This window comes from Pezoporus flaviventris, unplaced genomic scaffold, assembly GCF_033815535.1.
Source record: "Pezoporus flaviventris isolate CSIRO_AGI_PZ_B2104156 unplaced genomic scaffold, CSIRO_AGI_Pfla_v1 ptg000006l, whole genome shotgun sequence".
Lineage (NCBI taxonomy): Eukaryota > Metazoa > Chordata > Aves > Psittaciformes > Psittacidae > Pezoporus > Pezoporus flaviventris.
Genome location: NW_026892554.1, coordinates 3,269,465 through 3,291,302, shown reverse-complemented (window position 1 = coordinate 3,291,302; position 21,838 = coordinate 3,269,465). Strand labels below are relative to the sequence as shown.

Here is a 21,838-nt window from a genome sequence, read left to right as displayed (position 1 = left end):
ATGCAGAGCTATTGCCAAGGATTTCACACATAGCAACCATTGAGGCAGCAAGTGTTGTGGCAACTGCATCAACACCCCAAGCAGGCAACAGCCTTTCTGTCCTGGAAGGCTTTTCTCCTCCTTTCCTTCCTCCTGGCTTTCAGGCAGATGTTAGTGTTTAATCATTCTAAGTGTCATCACCGATGGATGTCCCCGTGTCCAGTGAGTCACCGCAGGCATGCACAGGCCTGCAGCTCCAGCAGAACACATCACAAGATGCTGGGGCTCACCCTTGACCCACACCAAGACAATGGGAAGCAGGGACCCCCATCCCACAGAGGCTGAGGGACCCGCGGCTGCCCGGCCCCATACCTTGGGGTCCATGCGGAGGAAGTTGTGTGGTCCCCGGCTGCTCAGCGTCGAGCGCTTAAATGTCTTGCTGTGGTGGAAGTGGTAATAGTTCTCCAAGCTCCCGATCTGCAAAAAGAGAGGGTTTTCTTTAACAAAACTTTAGGTTTCTTGTGGTTTACCCCCATTTCGGTGCTGGCAACATCCCTTCGTGCTGCACTGCTCACAAAGTGGGATTCGGGGAGGGGATGCAGGATGCTGGCACCTGGTACCACCACCACGGTAAACAGCACCGCACCGGCACAAGAGAGCCCCAAACCCATCTTTATGAGTTCTCACCCATTAAAAGCATCTTTGCAAACCACCTTCCATCAGCTCCCGAGCAGAAATAATGAGCTCCAGATGAGCTCAGCAGTAGCAGCAGAGCTGCGGGAGCTGTGCCTCATCCTCCTGCCTCTTCCCACCCCAGCAGCACGAACATCCCCATAAGGAGAGGTGGATGCGATCCCTGCGAACACTGGGATGCTCCTGGGAAGCCAGGGTGCATAGCCTGGAGCCAGGGACAGCAGCAGGAGTCTAAACAGTATCATCTCCAAGCAAACCAACCATCCCTCCCAAGGGAGGCACAAGGCATGCCCCAGCCTGGAGTCCCTCCCATCAGTAAGTGCAGCCCAGGAGCGAAGGCAGGCAGGGAAGGGCAGCCCCACTGGCTCCCTTTGGCTCAGGGAAGCCCCACGTTCCTCTGTTACAAGTTTTTGCCCTCATTTTGCTTGCACAGAGCCAAAACGTCCAACATTTGCATGAAAACAGCACCCTGCCAAGCCCCGGTGGCTGCGCTGCCTCCAGCCCTCTCATCCCAGCAGCCGGAGATGCTGCAACTCCTCTTTTTCCATCCCAAAGGCACAGATCGAGTCCAGGGATGCACAATGAGCCGGGGGAACTCAGCCAGGAGCCACATGAAAAGCATTCCGCAGGGATTCACAGCCACGGGGATGGGAAGGACCCAGGAGCTGCACTCACTGCATGTGGCTCCCAGGTCACACAAGGCCGGTATGGATCGGGTCTCTGCTGTAAAACCCCTTTTAGCTGAGGTTGGTTTTCCTCCTCCCCCCAAAAACCCTGCCCCATGGCCAGGAGCCGCAAGGAGCCATCAGCAGCCCCTGTGCCTGGCTCAAAGGACCAGGGACAGCCATGCTATGAGCCCCATCTCCTACCCAGGAGCCAGGGTGACATCCCCAAGGCCAGACCAGGGCTGGCTGCAGTGGGACAGGGAAGAGCAAACAGGATTGTCTGGACCAGATGCTGAAGCAGATAACTACTTACATCGTATCACATTTGATACCCTGAGATGTGCCTCTTATGAGCATTAACTATCTTAGTTTTGCTTTAACTTCCATGCCAGAAAGTCATTTCACTGCCCTTAGTGTGAGCTCCTGTGATTTGTCTCCATTAAAGTTCATTTAAACCCTTCCTCTCCCCCATCACCACCTTTTTCTTTGCATTACAGCTTAGGTGGGCACTTCAACATCTGCACGTTGCCCGTTGCAGTCTGCATTTGGCTTTTAAAACCCACTCCTCAAATCCACTTGTACTTAGGAAAGGGAAGGAGGATGCTCCAACCTCCCCGTGTTTTAGGGAAATCGGAGCAGGCACAGGGCTTTTGGAATCAATGCAAAAGCACCATGCAAGGCAGGCCAGCAGGAGGACAGGGAAGGTGATGATCCCATAGCGGGCTCTGGGGATACGTGGCCAGAGAAGCAGGAAAAGCACCCAGTGCTCGAGGTTCTTCATCTGCCTGGATTCATGGAAGCAAAAGTAAGGAAAAGCTCGTGTTGAGGCTAAGGAGAAGGGGACCCGCTCTGAGTGGAGGCTGGACCTGGTGCCCTCCAGAGGCCCCCTTCCACATCAGGGATTCTAAGGAGAAAACCTTTAAAATGCCCTTTTTTAAGTGGAAATCATTTGTTCTCCTTGAGGTCAGGAGGGCTCCGCAATGCAACCGCTGGGATGGGAGCACTGGAGACTCCCAGGCTTTCCCCTGCTTACAGCACCAGTGAGGCTGCAGCCCCATGGCCAGAGGGATGGGGAAGCTGGAAAACCCAGTGGAGCACCCAAGAGGCACATAGCAGCACTATGGTCCTTCCTGACACCCAGGTCATGCCCATCGGCTCCGGACCAGCCAGGAGACAGCTGCTCATGGTGAAAGGTCCCAGCTCCACCACACAGGAGATAGCCCAGGCTGCCCCCAGCTCCAGTTACAAAGCCCACCAGACCACACCAAGCAGCTCCAGATGCGCTCATTCCCTCCCCAGGTGCATTTACAACCATGAACCTTGGTTTTTTAGACTCCTGGCTTACAACAAGAACACCCACATTTCCCCAAGGGTCCATTCCCATTTCCCCAATCGATTTGCAGTTTTGGGCTGAAGTTTTAGGGGCCATTTGAGATTTTTCCAAGGCAATTTAAATTGGTACCTCAACAACCAGGAGGAGGTTTACTTCCCTCCTGTATCAGAGGCAGAGGAAGCACCACTCAGCTGGGCTGCACGTGGAGCAAGCCAAAGCAATGCAAACACGTTTTGCACCCTGCAAAGCCATCATCACTATGCCAAGGGTGTTGATGGCTCCACTTCCGAAAACACAAGCACTTGCCAATGTCGTCTGGCCAAATGGGGAGGAGTTTGAAGCTGAAGGAGCTACTCATGGCCCCAGTGGGACACAGGTGGTTAGAGGTGGAGATGTACGGCAAAAGGATGAGGCAATGGGTTGCAAGAGGAGAAACCCTGTTTGGATATAAAGGAAGGTGAACACACGGGCCCTGAGAGGTGCTGGGATCTCCATCCTTGGAGAGCTTCAGATCTCACCCAGCTGAGGCCCTGGGCAGCCTGATTTAACCTCAAAGTCAACTGGGGAGGACGGACCTCAGACCTCCATAGGTCCTTGCCAATAGGGGTCACCGAACAAGGCCAGGTCTCCACAGCACTAAGAAGCGGTACGATTGCAAGGAGTTTGGCCGCATCCCAATCTCCTTTTCCATCCCCCTTTTCCCTCAAATCCAGGTGCCACCAGGGCAGGGAGAAGCACCCAGGAGATGCTCCTGCAGCAGCACCCAGCTGTCCCCATGCACTGCCAGGCAGAGATGAGCCCAGCGCCTGCCCTGCCCCATTAACAGACATTAGTATTTCCAGCAGGTTCAAGACTGCTTGTGGCTAATGAGAGACGGACAGGAGAGCTGGACACCACTGAGGGCAGTCAGGGCATTGCTGAGCCCGTTTCTTTCCTCCCCATTCAGGGAAATCCTCCAGGATCTCACCCAAGCCGTCCCATTCCCACAAGTGTTGGCACTGGTGCCCTCCAGGAGGCTGGATCCAGCTGGGGAGGACATGACTGCTCCCCTCCTTGGGACACCATCCGTTCCCACTGGGGATAAGGGCTCCAGCCACCGAGCCTTCCGGAATGTTGTTCTCAGATGGCCATGCCAGATTCGGCCAAGGACCAGGCCCAGCACCGTCATTCCAGCATCCCCCAAATGACAGGAATCCAAGAAAGCTCCAATTGCAGCCCCAAATGAATCCTGGCCACCTCGTGCACTGCAGCTGGCACTGCTGCAGACCCTCCCGAAATCCCAGAATCAAACAGGCAGGAAAAGCCCTTGAAGACCACCAAGTCCAGCCTTTACCCCAGTACTGCCAAATCCACCCCTAACCCATGTCCCTGTGCACAGCGCTGGACACTGCTCAAGGAAAACCGGGATAGGAACAGGCTCTGCGGCGCAGGCAGTGCTCGGGACACCGGCACCGCACAGCCCTCGGCCGGGGCCTGTTCCTGCATGCCCGGCACAGCCCCGTGGGGAGGAAGGAGCAGGAGTTGGGGGGTGTAAAAGCCTCTCCTTTTGTCCGATTGTTTGCATCACTGCAGTGGAAGTTGACGTAAATGATTCCCCAAGGGAAATGTCACTGCTGCGACCCGGAAGGGTTTCAGGGTGTCTGGGTGCATGGGTTGGGCATGGGAACATGCAGGGACAGGTCGGACGTGGGGCAGACGCTTGTGTGTGCGAAGCACGGCGATGCCTTTCCCAGGCAGGAGCAGCCACCAGCACAGGGCTCCCTGGCACCCGGCTGGGTCACCCTGACTGTCCCCTCTCCTCCTCCCTTGCCACACCGGAGTCCGCCACTTGCCTCCACCCGAACATCTCCCCAGGGCAGGGTGAGATGCCCTCAGGCAGGGTTTTCCAGCAGGATCAGGCCCATCCCACCGGGAATAGCGTTATCCCCAGCAGCTCCACAAGCAGAGGACCCAGCGGGGGACACTCAGAGCCCTATGAGCCCCGAGCACAGCACAGCAGACATCACCCATAAGCGCACACACACGCAGGGAAAGGGGTTCCTCAGGGTCTGGCCCTGGGCGAGCTCCCATGGGAAAAGCCGGAGGGGTTCGTGGAGCAGGAACGCTGACGGCAAGGGCGTTGAGAGCAGCTGGGGAAGCCCCAGCGGTGCCGGAGCTCCCGGTATCCGCGGGAAAGGCAGGAGCCAGGAACACCCTGATGCAACCGCAGAAATATTTCCCTTGGTCTCCAGCCTGCGTCGGGCTGCCCCGGGAACGGGCTCAGCGGGGTGGGATGGATGCTCCGGAGGGGCCACATCGTGCCCGTGAGCCAAAGGATTCCGGCGTCACAGGGAAGAGCTTGGGAAAGGCAGGATGCTCCAGCAGGGAAGGGACACAGCAGAAACCCCAGACCGGGAGCTGACGTTGGGCTGATGCAAACCGGGAGATTGGGAAGCTCGATCAAGATTCTCTCTGGCTGAAGAGGGATAAACACCAAAAAGCCCTTGGGGTTGCACAACCACATTCATGCAACCCTGCTGTAGAAGCATTGAATAATAGACGTGGTTTTCCCCTTGGTGGGACAACAGTCAGGCAGAACAGGTTGGAGATGGAGGGGGGGATGCGAGGCGTGATCCCCACGGGAGGTCACAGACAGCGGTGCAGGAGGCAGTCCCCAGTTCAGCCTTTAACCCCCCCACCGAAAGTGTGTTTACGCAGCAGCCTCTGGCTTTAATTACACTTAAAGGGAGGGTTGCGATGTAAAGCAAGGTTGTAATTTACAGTGCAGGAGACACCTTGGGCAGGCAGACACCCTGAAGTGCCACCCAGCCAGAAAAGCGCTGAGCACAGGGTGGTAACTCGGGAGGAAGCTCCGAGGACACCAGCGCGCAGCCGGGTTTAACAGAGAGAACGAAGAAACCGAGAGGAACAGAAACGCTCAAAGTCGCCTTTAAACCACCCGTGTGCGGCGGGGGCTTGAAAGCAAAAGTTCTCCGTGTTCCCAATCCCTCCGATAAACCCGGGCCGGAGAGTCCAAAGTTTGTTAAATCCACAAATAGAACTTCCCAGGATGGCAGGAACTTGTGCAATTCCCCGCCGCTGCGGGAGCGGGTTCCGAGGGGCCCCCGGGCACCCCGAGGAGCCGCCGCCGGTTCGGCCGGGAGCGGTGCGGTGGGAGCGGGGGCCGAGGCTGCCCGGACACCCGCGGGGCAAACCGGGGCTCCAGCGGCACCGCGACGGCTCCTGGGCCCCATCTCCCGGGACCCCCGGTTCTCCCCCCCCACACCCCCGCCATGCATCCCCGCTCCCGGTACCCCGGCACCTGCCCTCCTCCGCCCCTTACCTGCCCCAGGCTGATGTACCCGTAGGCAGCGGCGACGCGGGCGGCCTCGGCGGGGCCCCCCCGCACCCGCACGGCCCAGTGGTTGGTATAGACCGTGCGGGAGGGCTCGGCCGCGGCCCCGCGCCCGCTCAGCGCCAGCGGCAGCGCCAGGGCCAGCAGGCAGAGGCGGGCGGGCGGCGGCGCGGCCGCGCTCCCCGGGCCGGGGCCGGCTGCGGCGGGCATGGTGCGCTCCGCGGAGCCGGGCTGGGCGGAGCGGCGGAGCTGCGCCTTTTAAAGCGGCCCCGGAGCCCGGGGGGGCGGGGGGATGCTCCGGGGTGGGGGGGGGGGGGGGGCAGGCGGAGGCGGCGGGGAGGGCCCGGCCCGGCGGCAGCGACGGGGAAACGGGCGGACGGGGCGGGTCGCTGGCATCCCCCCCCCGCAGCCCCCGCCTGCCCGGTGCTGCTCCCCGGCCCCCCCTGCACCCCCTCTGCGCCTCGGTGCAGCTCCAAGGACACCTCCTGGCACGTCCCTTGCATGCCCCTGGTCAACCCCATGAACGCCTCCGGACGAACCCCCCTGTACCCTCCTGCATCCCCCGGTGCTGCTCCCCGGAGCCCTTCCTGCATGTCCATGTACCCCGCTGCATTCCCCCTGCGTGCCCCGGTGCTGCTCCTCTGAGAGCCCCCTGCATCCCCTCCATCCATTCCTCTGCATGCCCCTCATCATCCTTTGTGAGCCTGCATCCCCCCCCCCCGACAGACGCTCTGCATGCCCTCAGCATCCCCTCAGTCATCCCACGGCTCCTCTCCGAGGTCTGCCCCCCTCTGTGCAGCCAGCCTGAACCCATCCCCTCGCAAGCCCCTGGCACCGACCCCCTGGGTATCCTTTCTGCATCCTCTCAATTCCCATTCACCTGTATCCTCGCAGGCATCTCCCACTGTGCTTCCCCCTGCATCCCACCACTGCCGCCCATATCCCCTGGGCATCTCCCCTGCACCCCCCGCAGTGCACCCATCGCCCTGGCACCCCTCCTGCACCCCCAGACTGGGACTCCTCATGGGCTCACAGGGACAAGGCTGATAGGGGAATTTGGAGGCAGAACTCTGGGCAAGCCTGGCCATGGAGGGCACAAGGGCAGCCATGGGCACAGGCAGAAGGGCTGGAGCGCTGCCCTTGCCTCCCACAGACACCATTCAGAGGACAGCAGAAAGCTGGTGGGGTATTAGAAAATAGTCTTTGTCAGGGAGAAGGTGGTGCTGGAAACAAAGGCCGGGCTCAGGAGCCGGTCAATGATGCTCTGTTCCACAGCCCTCCCTGCCAGCGCGGGCAGAGGCCAGCAGAAAGCTGCCAGCTGCCAGAGATGAAGCGATGTTTCACGCACATCACATCCGAGCCCCACTCTCATCACATCCGAACTTCACCTCCATCACATTGGAGCTTCAGATCTGCCCCAACACAGACCCCAGGACTCACAATGCCCAGTAATGAGCACTGCCAGGCCCTACAGCTACAACCACAGGCTCCTCCAGCCGGGATGGCCTTGGGGCAGCTGTGATTCCCAGAGTGGGTCTATCTCCCAAGCCCTGAAGAGATTTGAGGGGTATTTTGAGCACAAACCCCTGCTGCCAACCAAGATGCTTCCACATGTCCCTTGGGGCTGCCCCAGCCCCATCCATCTGAATGCAAACACCTTCGCACCTTCCCAAGCCCCAAAAGCTTTGCCAAACCCACCAGGGGTCAGCCCCGGGGGTATCGCTGTGGGTACCAGTCACAGCATGTGGGGACACTGGAACCATTTGCTTACATTAGGGCTCATCTCCCCCTCTGGGTAGAAGTGATGGGTTTGTGCATAGCCATTTATTCTGGTTAAGCAGTGAAGGATGGTTTCCATTAGAACAAGAGCACTGCAAATCCAGTCCTCACTTCCCATCTGGCTCATGGGCTTTTCCTTGTGTTTCCCATTGGTGTGTAGATGGATGAGCAGGGCTGGAGGGTTGAGCCTGATACGTGTGTGATGCACATCGAGAGAGCTGGGGGGGCAGAGCCAGAGGAAATGAAACCAACCCCATCCCTTTGGTCTCATAACATCCACCTTGCTGTGCTGGGGAAGGTCTATGGGGGATGCCCACGGTCACTAGGGGCTGTGAAGGAGGGAGGCAATATCTCCATGTGGAGCAAAGAAGAGGGAATGGGAGCTGGTGGTGGCAGGGAAAGTTTAGGGTTTGGTGGTGGGAAAAGCTTTATGATGGCAAAGGTGGAAAAAGGGTTTCCTGTGGGGAGGGAGGATGCAAAACTCTGTGTTGGATGATGAAAAATGGTCAAATCCCAGGAGGACCAGACCAAATCCATGCCTAGGCGCTCTCTGCATCCCACTGCAACAGCCCCATGGGCACCAAACCCCAACAGCACCTTGCATAGCAGATTGAGGGGGGTTAGAGCCTTGCCTGAGCACTAACGGCCACGCTGGGACCCACATTTCCATGCCCCCATCCGCACATTCCTCCTCTCCCAGTGGCTGGGTTTTGAAACTCAGAGTGTATCCCCTTGTGTCCTGGAGGGCAGCTTTCCAGCCGAGCCCATAGCATTTACCGGGGGGGTCAGGAAAACCAGACTTTGGCCTCACGTGCTTTGCACTGGACGCACACCAGGGCAGAGGCTCCTTTTTTAGCTCTTTTCCTGGGATTATTTGAAAACCCGGAGAATTCCTGCGAGCCGCGGGCGATGCAATGGGTTTAAGGGAGCCGAGAGGTTGAAGAGGAGCTGCTGCAAAGGCAGCACAGAAAGAGGCGCTGCTGAACCAGTAACGCTCGAGCTGTGCTCTACAAGATGCACAGCAATCCTGGCAGGTTTATGTCGCTCCATGAGTTACGGTTCAAATCCCACCACGCGCTCCGTGCGGCGATGGGATTACAGCCAGGAGACGGACGAGCAGGGGAGAGCATCGCTTAAATGGTGTTTGGTTGAAAACCGAACCCTTCTGCGCCTTTCTAAGGCGAGGGCAGGAAAGGAAAGCGCAAATAAAGCACCCGAAAGCTGCTATTTCTGCCCGGTGGGATGGGAGGGCTGGCGCTGGGTGACTGCCGCCCTGTCCCTGCCTGCAGGCAGAGGGGGCAGTGGGAGCTGCGCCTCTGCCTGCTGCAGTGCACGAATTGAAGCGAACAAAAGGCAGTTTGCAAACACACAAAGCCCAGAGGAGCCCCTGGGGTGCTGGAACCGGGTGGCTGCTTGGCTTGGTGGGGACATTGGCCGGCGGGAGCTGCCCCATAAACCCCAGCAGGCCCTGGCTGTGGGAGCTGAGGGTTTATCCTTTGCACGATGAGGGCCTCTCAGCGCAGGGATTACAGCAAAAATCAGGTCAAAACCCATTTATGTGACCCAAGCGGTGTCCCAGGGACGTGAGCGGGGCCATGGCGATGCTGGTGGCTGCAAGCCCCGGGCGCGCTGCGTGCCGTGGTTAATAAAGGGCACGCGGTAATTAAAGCAGCACACCTGGAAATAGCTCTTTCTGTAGCTCCCAGGCTTAACCAAATGAGTGAAATTTGCACTGGCATAATTAAAGCGCTGTGGTTCATGATCCCGTTTGCACCGGGGACTCACTCTGCAGCTCGACTCTTCACTCGCCAGTGACAGCCCATGTGGAAAGCTCCCATCCAGCTCTGGCTCCAGCCCCTGCACAGCTCCAGCTCCGGGGCTCTCGCCATCAGGGTGCCCATTAACACCAGCCCATTAGCACCAGTTCATTAACAACAGCCTTTAAACCTGATGCCTCCAGCATCCCTCCCGCAGCCACCCCAGCTCCCTCCCAGCACGCATGGTGGTGATGGCAAAACCCGGGGCTCTTGGCCACTGTTGCTGCTCCCATCCAGGGACCTGTAAATCTGAAGGGGAAATCAGTGTTTTTGCATTAAATTCATGCCTCTCAATCTTTTTCTCTGCTGGTCCTTGTAGGTAGGGTAACACCAGGCTCACCAGTGACCAGATGGTTTGGTTTCGGTTGTATTAATGGTAAAATCCTGCACACAAGTGAAGCTTGCCAGCAGAAAATAAGGTTTGGAGGTGCTGTGGAGCAGCATCCCCATGGGTGATATGTCACAGCAGCACACGGGCTCTGGCAATGCCACTGACACTGTTTAGCAGCCACCAGCTTCGAAGCTGGTAAATCCCTGGGTGAGTTCCCAGGAGATCCATGATCAGTGGAAAAAGTACCCCTGCCCTTTCCCTTTCCTTCCTAAACCTGGAATAAGCTGTTTCCAAAGAGGGGATGTCAAATGTGATGGAGAGGAAGGTGGGGATGCAGCAAAGGAAGGTGCAGGGAGGTGGGTGATGAGCAACAGCTCCATACCAGTGGCCCTGGACACATCAACCCAGGCACAGGGAAGCTCATTCCAAATGTCCCAGATGCTCTGATCCCTGGCAGGACCACAGGGTATGAAGGCTCCTGGGGGACCTCAGAACACTGTTCCAGTACCTAGAGAAGTGTGCAAGAAAGTCAGAGAGGGCCTGGAGGGACAGGCCAAGGGGAACAGCTTTAACCTGCCACTGAGATGAGCTCTTAGGCAGAAGCTCTTCCCTGTGAGGGTGCTGAGGCGCTGGCACAGGGTGCCCAGAGAAGCTGTGGCTGCCCCATCCCTGGCAGTGTTCAAGGTCGGGTTGGACACAGGGGTTGGAGCTGGATGAGCATTAAGATCCCTCCCAACACAAACCAGTCTGGGATGATGACCAAGCAGGGATGTGATAATGCTTTTATCCCATCCAGCATCTCTTCCAAACACTGAAGACAGCAGCAAAAGGGATTTAAACTGGAGATTAGAGAAGCTGCCTGACTGCACTGATACACTCAGGGTATCGGAGCATCCCGGCACCAGAGGTTTTAGCTGTAATTACACCAACATCTGTGCAGTGACGGTCGGGGCTTGCGCAGTCCTTGTGCTGCCCCAGCCTGGGCTGGAGATTTCCCTCAGCCTCCTCCTGCGCCGTTTTGCTGCCATTCCACTGAGATCCGGATGGGTTTTTCCTATCTGATGCTTTCTCCCTCTCAGATTAAATCTCGGCTGTCAGACCCAGTGCAGTGGGCAGGAAGATTTCCCAGCCCAGTCAAAACGTCAGCTGGTACAAATGCTGGCAATGAAAAACAGAAAGGAAGGGCTCACGATGGGCTCAGGCCTGTAAAAGTATCCAGGAGGTGGATCTGGGAGTTTAGAAACGATTGGAGCTCAGCCGTGAAAGGGCGCTCCAGGGACTGCCATGCCCAGCGCAGACATTCAGAGAGGGGGGGGAGATCAACAAGTTAAAAGAAAACGTGGCTCTGTGCTTGGCCTGGGATTAAAAGGGACCTTTTCACCCATCTCAAACAGCTCTGCGGCTTATTGTTACTTTGGAAATCAAGGCAAGGAAGGAAATGCCCGAGTGGTGGGACTGGGAGATGCTTCAGCTCCTGCTGTATCCCTATGAAGCTGTGCCGGGGCTGTCCGGGCTCCCATCTGCTCTGTTTTGGGGTGCAAAAAGAGCTTATCCCTAAGGACAGGGTGTTGGGGACCCCACGGGTGCATTCTGGGGGCACCCATCCTGTCCATGGAGCAGGAACCCTCCCTCCTCTCCCGTTCCCCACTGCCATCCCGCTCCATCCGAGAGCACCGCGCTGGGGAAAAGCATCGGAGCCAAGCGGGAGCTGCAATAAAGCCTGGGCCAACCCAACCCCACCCTGGAACAGCGCTGTTGGAAAAGCCGGTTACACCGGCGCTGCTCCGGGGCTGTGTCATCGCCGCGCAGGGGGGAGGATGTTTCGGATCCCCCTGGGAGGAATCACAGCGTTGATGTGAGGATGGTGGCTCCAGGGCTGAGCTTGGGCTTGGGAACCGGGCTCTCACAAGGGCACTGGGCAGGGATGGCGGCTGCGGGCTCCCTGTGGTGCTTCATCAAATCACATACAACCGGTTTACTTCATCCCCAGGTCCAGTGATGCCCTCAAGGGCCCGGCTGTGAGCAGAACCCCCGATAGGATTTTCACTCCCTAACAAACCCGGTTGCGCTGGAACAAGCACTGGGAGCAGGGAGAGAGACGAGCCTGGAGGTGGAGAGATGCAAAGATCAAACCAGCAGCGATTTGCAGACAGAACCCAGGAGCCCAGGGCAAACACGGCGTGTCCGTGCCGAGGCTGTCATTTGTGCCTATTAAATAACAAACCCTGGCATGGCACGAAGGGAGCTGAGTGGTATTTCCTGAAAAGGGCGTGGGGAGCATCCTTGGAAAGCCTTCCCTGCACAATGCGCTTGCTGTGTCCAGAAAAGTAAGGTTTGCTGGGAGCCACCTGCCCCCAAAAGGCAGCTATTTAGGGCTGGAACATGGTCAGCGGCTGGGTCTGGGCTGCGTGCAGAGCAGTTGGCACCTTCGCCAGGCTCTGGGGCTTGGCTCTTTACCTGCATCTCCTTAATTGCTGCAAAATGCCTTGGGAAAAACCTCAGGAGAGCTGCCCAAGCACCAAGCATTCCCAGTTAAAGGTGTTCCCCCCCCCACCCCCCCCCGACTCCAATTGGTGTCCATTAAATCCCCCCATGCCGGGACAGGGCCAGGAGGGGGTTTTCCTCCTTTGCCACCTGGGCTTTTTGGGAGTATTTTGACCCAGTTGGGAATTTCGGGGTTCAGAGCCCAGTGGGCAGCAGCTCTGGGGGTTGCCAGAGAGATGGCTGCAAGGGCAATGGGTATGCCTATCCCTATGGGGTTTTGGAGGGGCTCTGCTGCCTCTCCCATTGGGAAGGGACCGCTTTTGGAAGAGAAGGGGGTGTCCTGTGGGTTAGTGTCACACGTGTCCCCACATTCCCCTGCAAGCTGGGGCCAGGACTCACTCCCCATCCCAGCACAGGGCGTGCTTGGGGCTCACCAAAGGCGTTCCTGGAGGTTTCGGCAGCGTAACAGGGCTTGCCGAAGCCTGATCTCCATGAGCTTACCTTTGCCATGGTATTTCAGAGGGGGAGCGTGGAAAACAAACACAAACCCACAGCCTGGGTGGGTTTCTTTCCCCCCGAGCTTTGCTCGGGCGCTGCAGGCAGGCGGGATTTGGGTGATCAAACCGGATCCAGCGCTTTCTGGCTGGACGGGATGCTGAAAGAGAAGCAGCTCCACCTAGGCAGGCGCTGGTGCTAAAGCAGAGCCGACCTCGACACCAGTTCAACCATCGACCATCAACCAGCATCTGTGCTGGGGACGGCACCAGCAGCCTCTGCTCCAGCCTGCAGTCAGCACCAAGGTCCCAAGTCCTGGGGTCAGTTTGGGGCTCAGAATTCAGTTTCCCTTCTGCACAGTCAACCCCTCCCCAGTGTTTCCCGTTGAGGCTGGAAAATTGGGGGGAAAAAGCCTGGTTTTGGCAAATCCCCCTTTGCATCCTGCAAAGGCACCCCCAGACCCACAGTGGGGGAAATCCCACAAGGGACAAAACTCCCCCGCAATAAAAACTCATCCCAGGTGGAAAAAGGCAGTGAAAGGCAAAGTGGGTTTTATGGAGCCTCAGACGTGTCTGGATTAGTCCCATAAAGATCAGCATCAGCCGCTGGTGAGGAATATCAGTTTCCCCGCAGGAGACAGCGGGAGAGACGCAACCCTGGTCTCATTTTGAAAGCTGCTTATTAGTGCTCATCAAGCATAATTATACTTCATCCCCAAATGAGATGCCCAACTGCATTCTGAACACACGCTAATGCTTTTAAATGGCCAAAACACCAACCCCAAACCCACTTACTGAATCCCAGCCAGGCTCCGAGTGTTAAAATAGACACTGCCAATGGCTCCAGGAAGGAGGAGGAGGGGAGGGAGGGGGGGGCTGCAGCTTCGTTGCAGCTTTGCCAATTAAATGCTTATTGCTGACTAATTAGGCAGAAATCAATCTGCTTTAAGTGATATCTGATTAAACGGGTCCTGCAGAGCAGCCTTGGTTGTTAACCGGGGGAAAGAAACAACCTCCCCCCCCCATTCAGGATGCTCAGACCCGGTGTTTCTTGCCACCCTGTCCATGCAACATCCCCTTCTCTTCCAGCACTGCCACTCTCCTGAGGGAAACACATCCCAAGGACCCACCCAGGCACAGCAAAGCCTTTCGGAGCCAGGAAGGAAATGGAAAGGAAATGAGGGAAAAGGAGAAAATGAGGCACACGCAGAGGGTGGCTTCCCCCCCACAGCTTGGCAGGACGCTGCTGCCCGGCTCGTGCTGGGCCATGCCCATTCACAGGCTTTTCCAAATATTATCCCAATATTCCCTTTCAGTTCCCAGATAAATGGGCCTCTTCAGCAGGCTTTAAGCCCTCTCTGTTCCAACAGTTTCTCTAAGGCAGCAAAGGAAACATTTGGGTTACTCCAAGCTGCTGAATCCCGCATTCAGGGCTGAGCTGCAAGGGGTTTTCCAAGACAAAATAGGGGCAGTGTTGCACCGGGAAACACGAAGGAGGCCACATCACCCTTTAATCTGCCTTCCTTTCTGCCTCCTCTCCCATGCCATGGTCTGTGTTTCCCATGCTTTTGTGTGGTCTTCATGGATTTCTGAGCATGTTTCCAGCTTTCTAGTTCCATTCAGAGGGCACTTGCAGTTTCTATCCAAAACACACTTCCTCCGCAGCCATAATTGGTGTCTGAAGTTAAATAACACAAATAAACCCCTCAAAACATTGATGCAAAGGGTCTGTCCTTGCACTTTTGTTCATAGAATAATATCATAGGATCCCAGGTTGGTTTGGGTTGGAAGGGACCTTAAAGCTCATCCAGTCCCAACCCTCTACCATGGGCAGGGACACCTTCCACTAGAGCAGGTTGCTCCAAGCCCCATCCAGCCTGGCCTTGAACACTGCCAGGAATGGGGCATATTGTTTTGGCATCTCCATCAAGCTCTGAATTCTCTGCTGTGGCCAGGAAGGAGATTTTCAAGCCTGGTGGGACACGACTCAGGGCCACCAACCTGCTCCCAGCCTGGTTTGTCATTGCAATGGGCAGCGCCGCAGCAACCCATGGGTGAGCGGAGCATCCCTGCCGCCGAGCATCCCTTGAACCACGAGGAAGGTCCATGGGACCCTGCATCCTTCCCGTGGGGCTGGGGAGCCGCAGCGCCCGAGGGGGCTGAGGAAAGCGCCCGTGCGGCAGCCTGGGGTGCTGGAGCCAGAGGAAAGATAGGAAAGGACAGGAAAGAGCCCGAGTGCGGGGAGCCGGGTGCGGGTGCGCCGGGCCGGCACTAGGGGGGGGTGGCACCACACGGCAGCACCGCCTGCGAGGGCAGAGGAGGAGGAGGAGGGCGGGAGGAAGGCAGGGACGGGCTGCGGGCAGGGCGGGTGCTGCCGGCGGCTCCGCCCGGGGAGCTGAGGGGCTCGGGTGGGCAGGGGACTGAGGGGCTGGGCTGAAGGGAAAGGCTGATGGGAAGGGATGAGGGGCGGGATGCGGGCAGCGGCATGGCAGGGATGCTGGAGACAGAGTGGCAGAGATGTGGACAACGGTGTGGCAGCGGTGCTCGAGTCAGCATGGCAGGGATGCTGGAGGCACAGACCCCACTTGTCAGGGATGCAGGCAGCAGCAAGGCAGGGATGCTGCAGAAAGGCCCTGGCAAATGTTACTTGACTTACCAAGCTGATGTCCCCAAGCCTGTACCTTGGAGGGGTGAAAATGCCCATAAACGCCTGAAAAAGGGAAACAGCCCAATTCTACACAGAGCAGAACTCAATTTGCAGCGTTCACAGCCTGGAGGAGTCACACACGAGCGTATCACAGCCTTTTCCCTGGCAATGGCTCCCATGGGCCTGATCCTGCCCGTGAGTCCTGCCCTTCACCTTCCTGCACCATGGGTTTGGCGGGTATTTTGGGACTGACTGGGGCACATGTGGGCCCTTTGGTGTTGCCCCACTGGCATCCCCTGGGGCCAAGGTGCTTCCCGGAAGGAGGTGGAGGGGAATTCGCTTTGTATTTGACGGCATCGGGGCTGTTTGAGGAGATCCTGCCAGCCACACCGCCCTCCTCCTCCTCCTCACAGCCAAGGGATGAAGGCAGGGAACGGGCTTGTCCCAGCCCATTGGCCCACATGCACCAGGGGGAGCCCAGCCCGGCCGCAGCGCTAACGAGGCTCCCCGTTAATGACGGGCATTAATTACATTCTGCAGTCTCAGAGAGGAAACACTTCCCACGGGTGCTCTCAGCCAGACCCTCTCCTGAGCCTGTGTCTGCAATGGGTTATCACAGCCACCAAGGTCCTGGCCCCGCTGGGAAGGCTGGGAGGTGGCAGCAGTGACAGGGAATGGGATGGAAAGTGCTCACGGTCCTTGTGCAGCCTCACCATGGGGTTAAGGAGGGCTGAACGCGTGGCAGGAGGAAATTCCCATCACAGGAGAGTGTTTCACACTCCTCACTTTGCCTTGGCTGCCCAGCCATGGCAATGCCCCCAAAACCTGTCTCGGACACAACAGACCAATGCAGTAAGTCCTTCATGTGAAAGGGTTTACTTGTAAATCTCTCTGGAATCCACTTGAGCCAATCCTTGCTCCCAAATCACCACCAAAACCAGAGCACGGCCACAAACCTCACCCTCTCCCTGCTCACATTAAAGGCTCAGCTCATGCCTGCTGTCACTGCAGGAGAAACCTTCAGGGACAGCATCGCCCTGAAGCCTGGAGCCAGGGGATTTTCCCATCCAAACACTGGCAGCATGGACCGAGGATGCTTTTGGCCATCAGCACCCCCCAGGGAAACCAGAGGCAACTCCAACAAGGCAGGGATGGACAGATGGAGCCCACATCCCGCATTTCCCTGGATAACAAATGCAGGTGCTGCTCCATGCTCCATGGGGATGCCGGGCTCCCCCCTGAGCCTGCTGCTCCCGGGAGTTTTCATCCTCTTTACTCATTTCAGGCGAATTTGGGAACTATCTGAAGGCTGACAAGCTGGCTTGGAAACGTCAAAACACTTCTTGAGGGGTTCCCAAGAAGAAGCCCCTCGGGGAATACCCAGCCTCAGTTCCTGAAGGGTTTTCAGGAATGGTGGAATTTAACTTATTTGGGAATGGATTTTTTTCCCCTTAAGCTTTAGAAGGGGCTAATTGAGCTGCAAAGATAAACTCTGCCTTTCTTGTCAAACTGACTGTTCCGGGCTGATCTAAACCTGCACTGTTTGGGGGATTTTTTCCTTTAGATCAGGAAGTTTCAGTTTAATCTCAATTGATCTTCCCCCTTCTGCCCCCTTTGTATTTTCCAGATCCATCCCAAAATGAAAATCCCTTTTAACACCTGCAGCTCGTGGCCTCCCCAAACCATTCCCTGCACTCAGCTACAAGACAAAACCTGAGCCAAATGAGCTTCCCACAATGCTCCCTGCAAATCCTGCCACCCATAACCAACGGCATCTCTGCCAAATTCATGTGCCAGCATCGATTTCCAGCTAAATCCCTGCACTACCATCATCACCATCAACTGGGCAGCTGCCAGACCTTCCTCGAGCTGCCTCCAAGAAGCCAGAGCATCATCCTTGATCTGCTGCTGCCTTTGGGGCCTGCTCCCACCTCAGAGCCAATACACTGGCTTAGTGGTCCAGCTAAAATGAAGCCAGAGCTGGGATGCTGCGGCTCGGATCACTGATAGCCATAGAGTGAGAAAAAAACCTACAGTGACCACAAACTCTTTGCATTTCTAAATTGAAACATCAACCTCCTTTGGTATTTCTATGTCAGAGCTGAAGGCAGCATGGGTGATGCTGGTGGCCAAAGGCCACTGAGGCTTTGAGTGGCTTGTGTGAAAGCACTTTTAGCCATAGAGAGTTCCCTTGGGGTTTTTCATGACATGCAGCAGCTTCAACAGCTGTATCTGGGTGGTGTTGATGCAAACACCTCTATTTCTGCATTTTGCTTCCACCACCATGCAGGAATTTTGCATCATCGGCCTCTCAGCATGGAAACACCATCCTTTCACACGGCTCATCCATAAACAAGATTTAAGCCCAGGAAGCAGGCAGAGAAGTGAGGAGAGCCCTTCTTCCATGCTAGCCCCACATCTGTGGTCTCCCATCTCCTCCACCCTTTGCTGCTGCTAATTGCCCATGTAGGAGCTAAGGATGGGGTCACCTGCACACTTCCTGCCGAGCTCAGGTACTTTAGAGGACTGCACTTCATGTGAGAAGTGGTTTATCCCCACAAACACACTGCAGTTGTGAGGAGGTGCCAAGGGGCTCTACTTGGCATCAAGAGCCTGAATTCAGCCCTATCCTTGGGCATTCATTCAGACCCAGCACTTTCTTTGAACATCTTTATTTCAGCCCCAACCAAAGACATTCAGTTAAGGACACCACAAGCTGTGCCATGAAGGGGCTGAGACTTTCTCCTCCGGCTGAGGGCAGGAGCCCTGTGGCCACCCGGAGCCTGGCTCTGGCCCCCAGCCTTGCTGACAGGGCCACCTCCTCCTCCCTGCTGTTGAGCAGATAACACGGCAATTGTGATAATGGGCCTCTGCCCTCCAGCCCTGCTCAGAGCATCCGATGAAGCCAGGCGCTGATGAATTTGGCTTCACGGTGCCCTGGAGATGGGTTATTGCCATTTGAGGTGGAGGGAAACCAAGCTGGGAGCAGATGGAGTGGCTGACCCACGTCACGAGGTACCTCGGCTGGATGCAGGAGCCAGAGCTCCCTGTCTGGAGCAGGGAAAGGATGGCAGGGAGACAGGAGGGCAACCACAGCTCTCTCATGTGGTACCTGTCACTGGAGGGACAGGTTTGCCCATGTTGAGGGCAGTGGGGACTCCCTCACCCATGCTGGTCCCAACTCAGTGGCTTCAAGGCAGCTCTGTCTCTGTGGCCATCCCTCCTGACCTCCGGCACTGCTGTCCTCCTCTGATCCTGCCCCACAAGTTTTGCAAGACCCCGAACATGGCCATTGAGGTGCAGAGCAGGAGGACTCATGGGTCCCCTTGCAAATGATTCACCCACCCAACCTCCTCGGTGTCACTCATAGAACCCTGGAATGGTTTGGGTTGGAAGGGACCTTAAAGCTCATCCAGCTCCAACCCCTGCCACGGACAGGGACACCTTCCCCTATAGCAGCTTGCTCCAAGCCCCTGTGTCCAACCTGGCCTTGAACACTGCAGGGATGGGGCAGCCACAGCTTCTCTGGGCACCCTGTGCCAGCGCCTCAGCACCCTCACAGGGAAGAGCTTCTGCCTAAGAGCTCATCTCAATCTCCCCTTTTTCATCTTAAGGCCATTCCCCTTGTCCTGTCCCTAAATGCCCTTACAACAAGTCCCTCTCGAGATTTCTTATAGTCCTTTAGGTATTGGAAGGCTGCTATATACTCATGACTCAGTTTCACTTTGCTGGAGCAGCATTGCACCACCTATCAATGACGAAGACAATGGTCTGACAGTGTATCATCCCACCCTGGAGGGGCAACCCAACCCCAGCTGCACACACAGGCTGGTGGCTTTACCCACATCATTTTTGGACCATCCTCCATGGTCTCTTGCAATGAGCATCCTCTTGCAGACAAGTCCCCCCACCGCAGTGGAGTCACAGAGGCTCTCTCTGGGTCTGCCTGAGAGGGTGAGGGTAGCCGCTAACTCAGAGGGATGCGGGCTCTGTGTCGTGTGCTCCTGCAGCACACACACATCCTCACGGGCTTGTTGGCAGCATGCTAAAAATACTCTCCACTTCTTCACCCCTCAGTTTTGCAGGAGGGCTGGAACCACAGCCCACACCCTATCTGTAAAGCCAGAGGTTTTCCCTCTCCTCCCCCAGCCCTGCCGGGAAAACGGAGAACACCAAACAGCATTCCTGGCACTTTGGGGGGATTTTGGGTCACTTTAAAAGCCTGGATTAAATATCACCTCTTTCAACAGCTCATGTTGGGATGGCTGGCACCGGCCTGGAGCCGAGCTCGGCACTGCTGCAGCCTGCCTTGCTCTCCAGCACTCACTGGGGGAGGCTGTGGGGGAGCTGGGGTGCTCGCACTCCCCAGGTGAAGCCCCTTTTTGATGGCTCAGCAAATTAAACAGACACCGTGCTTTTAAAGCAGCTCCCACCCGGTGCTCAGCAGCAGGGCGCTAACCCTGGCTTGGTGACAGCTCTGAGCGACCACGGCCAGCCACGATTTTCTGGTCTAACCTTTCAGCACTGCTGTTGTGCCAGGTCAAGGAGACCGATGAAGGATTCTCACATCCCCCCAGCTGCTGGCCAGGCCTCTTTATGCCATTGCCAGCACTCATTGCCACTCATTCTTTGCCCAGTTTGGCTCTCAGCCATGGAGGAGGAGCAGGGAAGGCCACAGAAGGTGTTTACACAACGAGATCATCTCAGCGAGACTGGAGCCGTTGCCAAACCCAGCGCTAAGCTGATACGAAGGAGATGCCATCAGTGTGGTTTTGCTCATTATCACTAATAGCTGTTTGTGTGTTGTTGCTCTGAGGAGCTCCAGTCCTGTCTCTGCCCCTCTGCTGCTCTTGTAGCCTTATGCAAGAGGAACAGACAGGGGGGTCCTGCCCCAAAACCCTATGGGCAAGAGTGGTGAGTGCAATGCCTGTGCTGTCCTCTCCCAGCTCACACCAGTGCTGGAGGATAGACCCTATCATCATCCCTTTGCTTATCCAAGTGTGACTCCACCTCAGGCTCTTGTCAAAACCCCAGCACATCTATTAGCACCTTCCTCCCCCCGCCGTGGGGATGTCTTTCTGCTGACATGGCAATCATTTCCCTGTCAATGCACGGTGACAGCACAAGGATTTCTCATTTCCAATCCTGGTGATTCCCGGGTGATTCCTGGCTCCTCCATTAACCCCTGGCCCTCCAGGATGGGGGCAGCCAGCCCTGATGGATGCTCTGGTATCTCTTCCACCTCTGATTAGCAGAAGCTATCTCCTGCTTTTCCTCCCAACACTTGCCGTACCTATGCAGAACATCACTTAACCTGGAGTTAACGGGTGTCAAGACGACTCTTCTCCTTTCCTTCTCATCTTCTCAGCTGAGAACAATGGAGGCGAGGTTTGCAGAGGGAGGTAGTATCTTTTTTTAGACTGAAATAATTAGAAGAAAAACCAGGCAGGCTGTTGGGTACATGAGCCCTCCAGCAGGCCTGAAATAGCAGCAGAAGTCTGCAGAGCTGAATACCAGTGGAGAACAATAGCTCTGAGCGTGACTAGTTGCGTTAACCAGTTCTGCCACCAAAGACCATTCCCCAGCTGTTTCCCCTTGTGCTCATGAACCACATCACACCTCCGCTGAAACCCGCTGTCCTGAGATCACCCTGCAGCCAGGAGCCACCGCTGCGGCCACATGGACCTGAGCCCTGGGCATTGCTCCACATGGGCTTCGTGATGCCCAGAGTGCCATGAGAACATCCCTTACCCCTCTGCACCCTGTCCTGCTGCTCCTGGGGATCTTCCTGACCCCAGCCACAGGGACACTGTCCCACCCTGACCCCAGGGACCCCGCTTGACCCTGGGGACCCTCTGATTTCAGGGACACTGCCCTGCCAGGGAGGTCTGGCCTTGTTCTTGCTGACCTGATCCAGTTCCTGGGGACCTTATCTGATCCTGGGGACCCTCCGATTTCAGAGGCATCATCCTGCCACAGGGATCTGGCCTGCTCCTTGCGGTCCCTATCTGATCCCACGTGTCCTGATGTGATCCCTAGGGTCTCCATCTGATGCTGGGGACCCTGCCTGACCCTGGCGACCTCTCCCACCCCAAGCTCCTCGTCCCACCCGAAGGACCCTGTCCCGCTCCACGCTCCACGTCGCACCCAGCACCCACCGTCTGCCCTCAGGCACCTTGTTCCCCCCCCATCCCCTCTCCCTTAGGCTCAGTCCCACCTCCCTTCCCCGAGACCCAGTCCGTCCGTGCGCTGGCGGCCGGGGCCGGGCCAAGCCGGGGGGGG

General features: G+C 57.0%; 1 protein-coding gene across 1 annotated transcript in view; it reads right to left on the bottom strand.

The window, feature by feature from the left end:
* The window catches only part of PCSK6 (proprotein convertase subtilisin/kexin type 6), a 44,584-nt gene extending 38,370 nt beyond the window's left edge, over window positions 1–6,214 (bottom strand). The window contains exons 1-2 of the mRNA XM_061447475.1: window positions 5,993–6,214; window positions 352–456 (exon numbers count right to left, since the gene is read on the bottom strand). Of these exons, the coding sequence (XP_061303459.1) occupies window positions 352–456; window positions 5,993–6,214 (327 nt within the window). The remainder of the gene's footprint in view (window positions 1–351; window positions 457–5,992) is intronic.
* Between the last annotated feature and the right edge of the window lie 15,624 nt (window positions 6,215–21,838).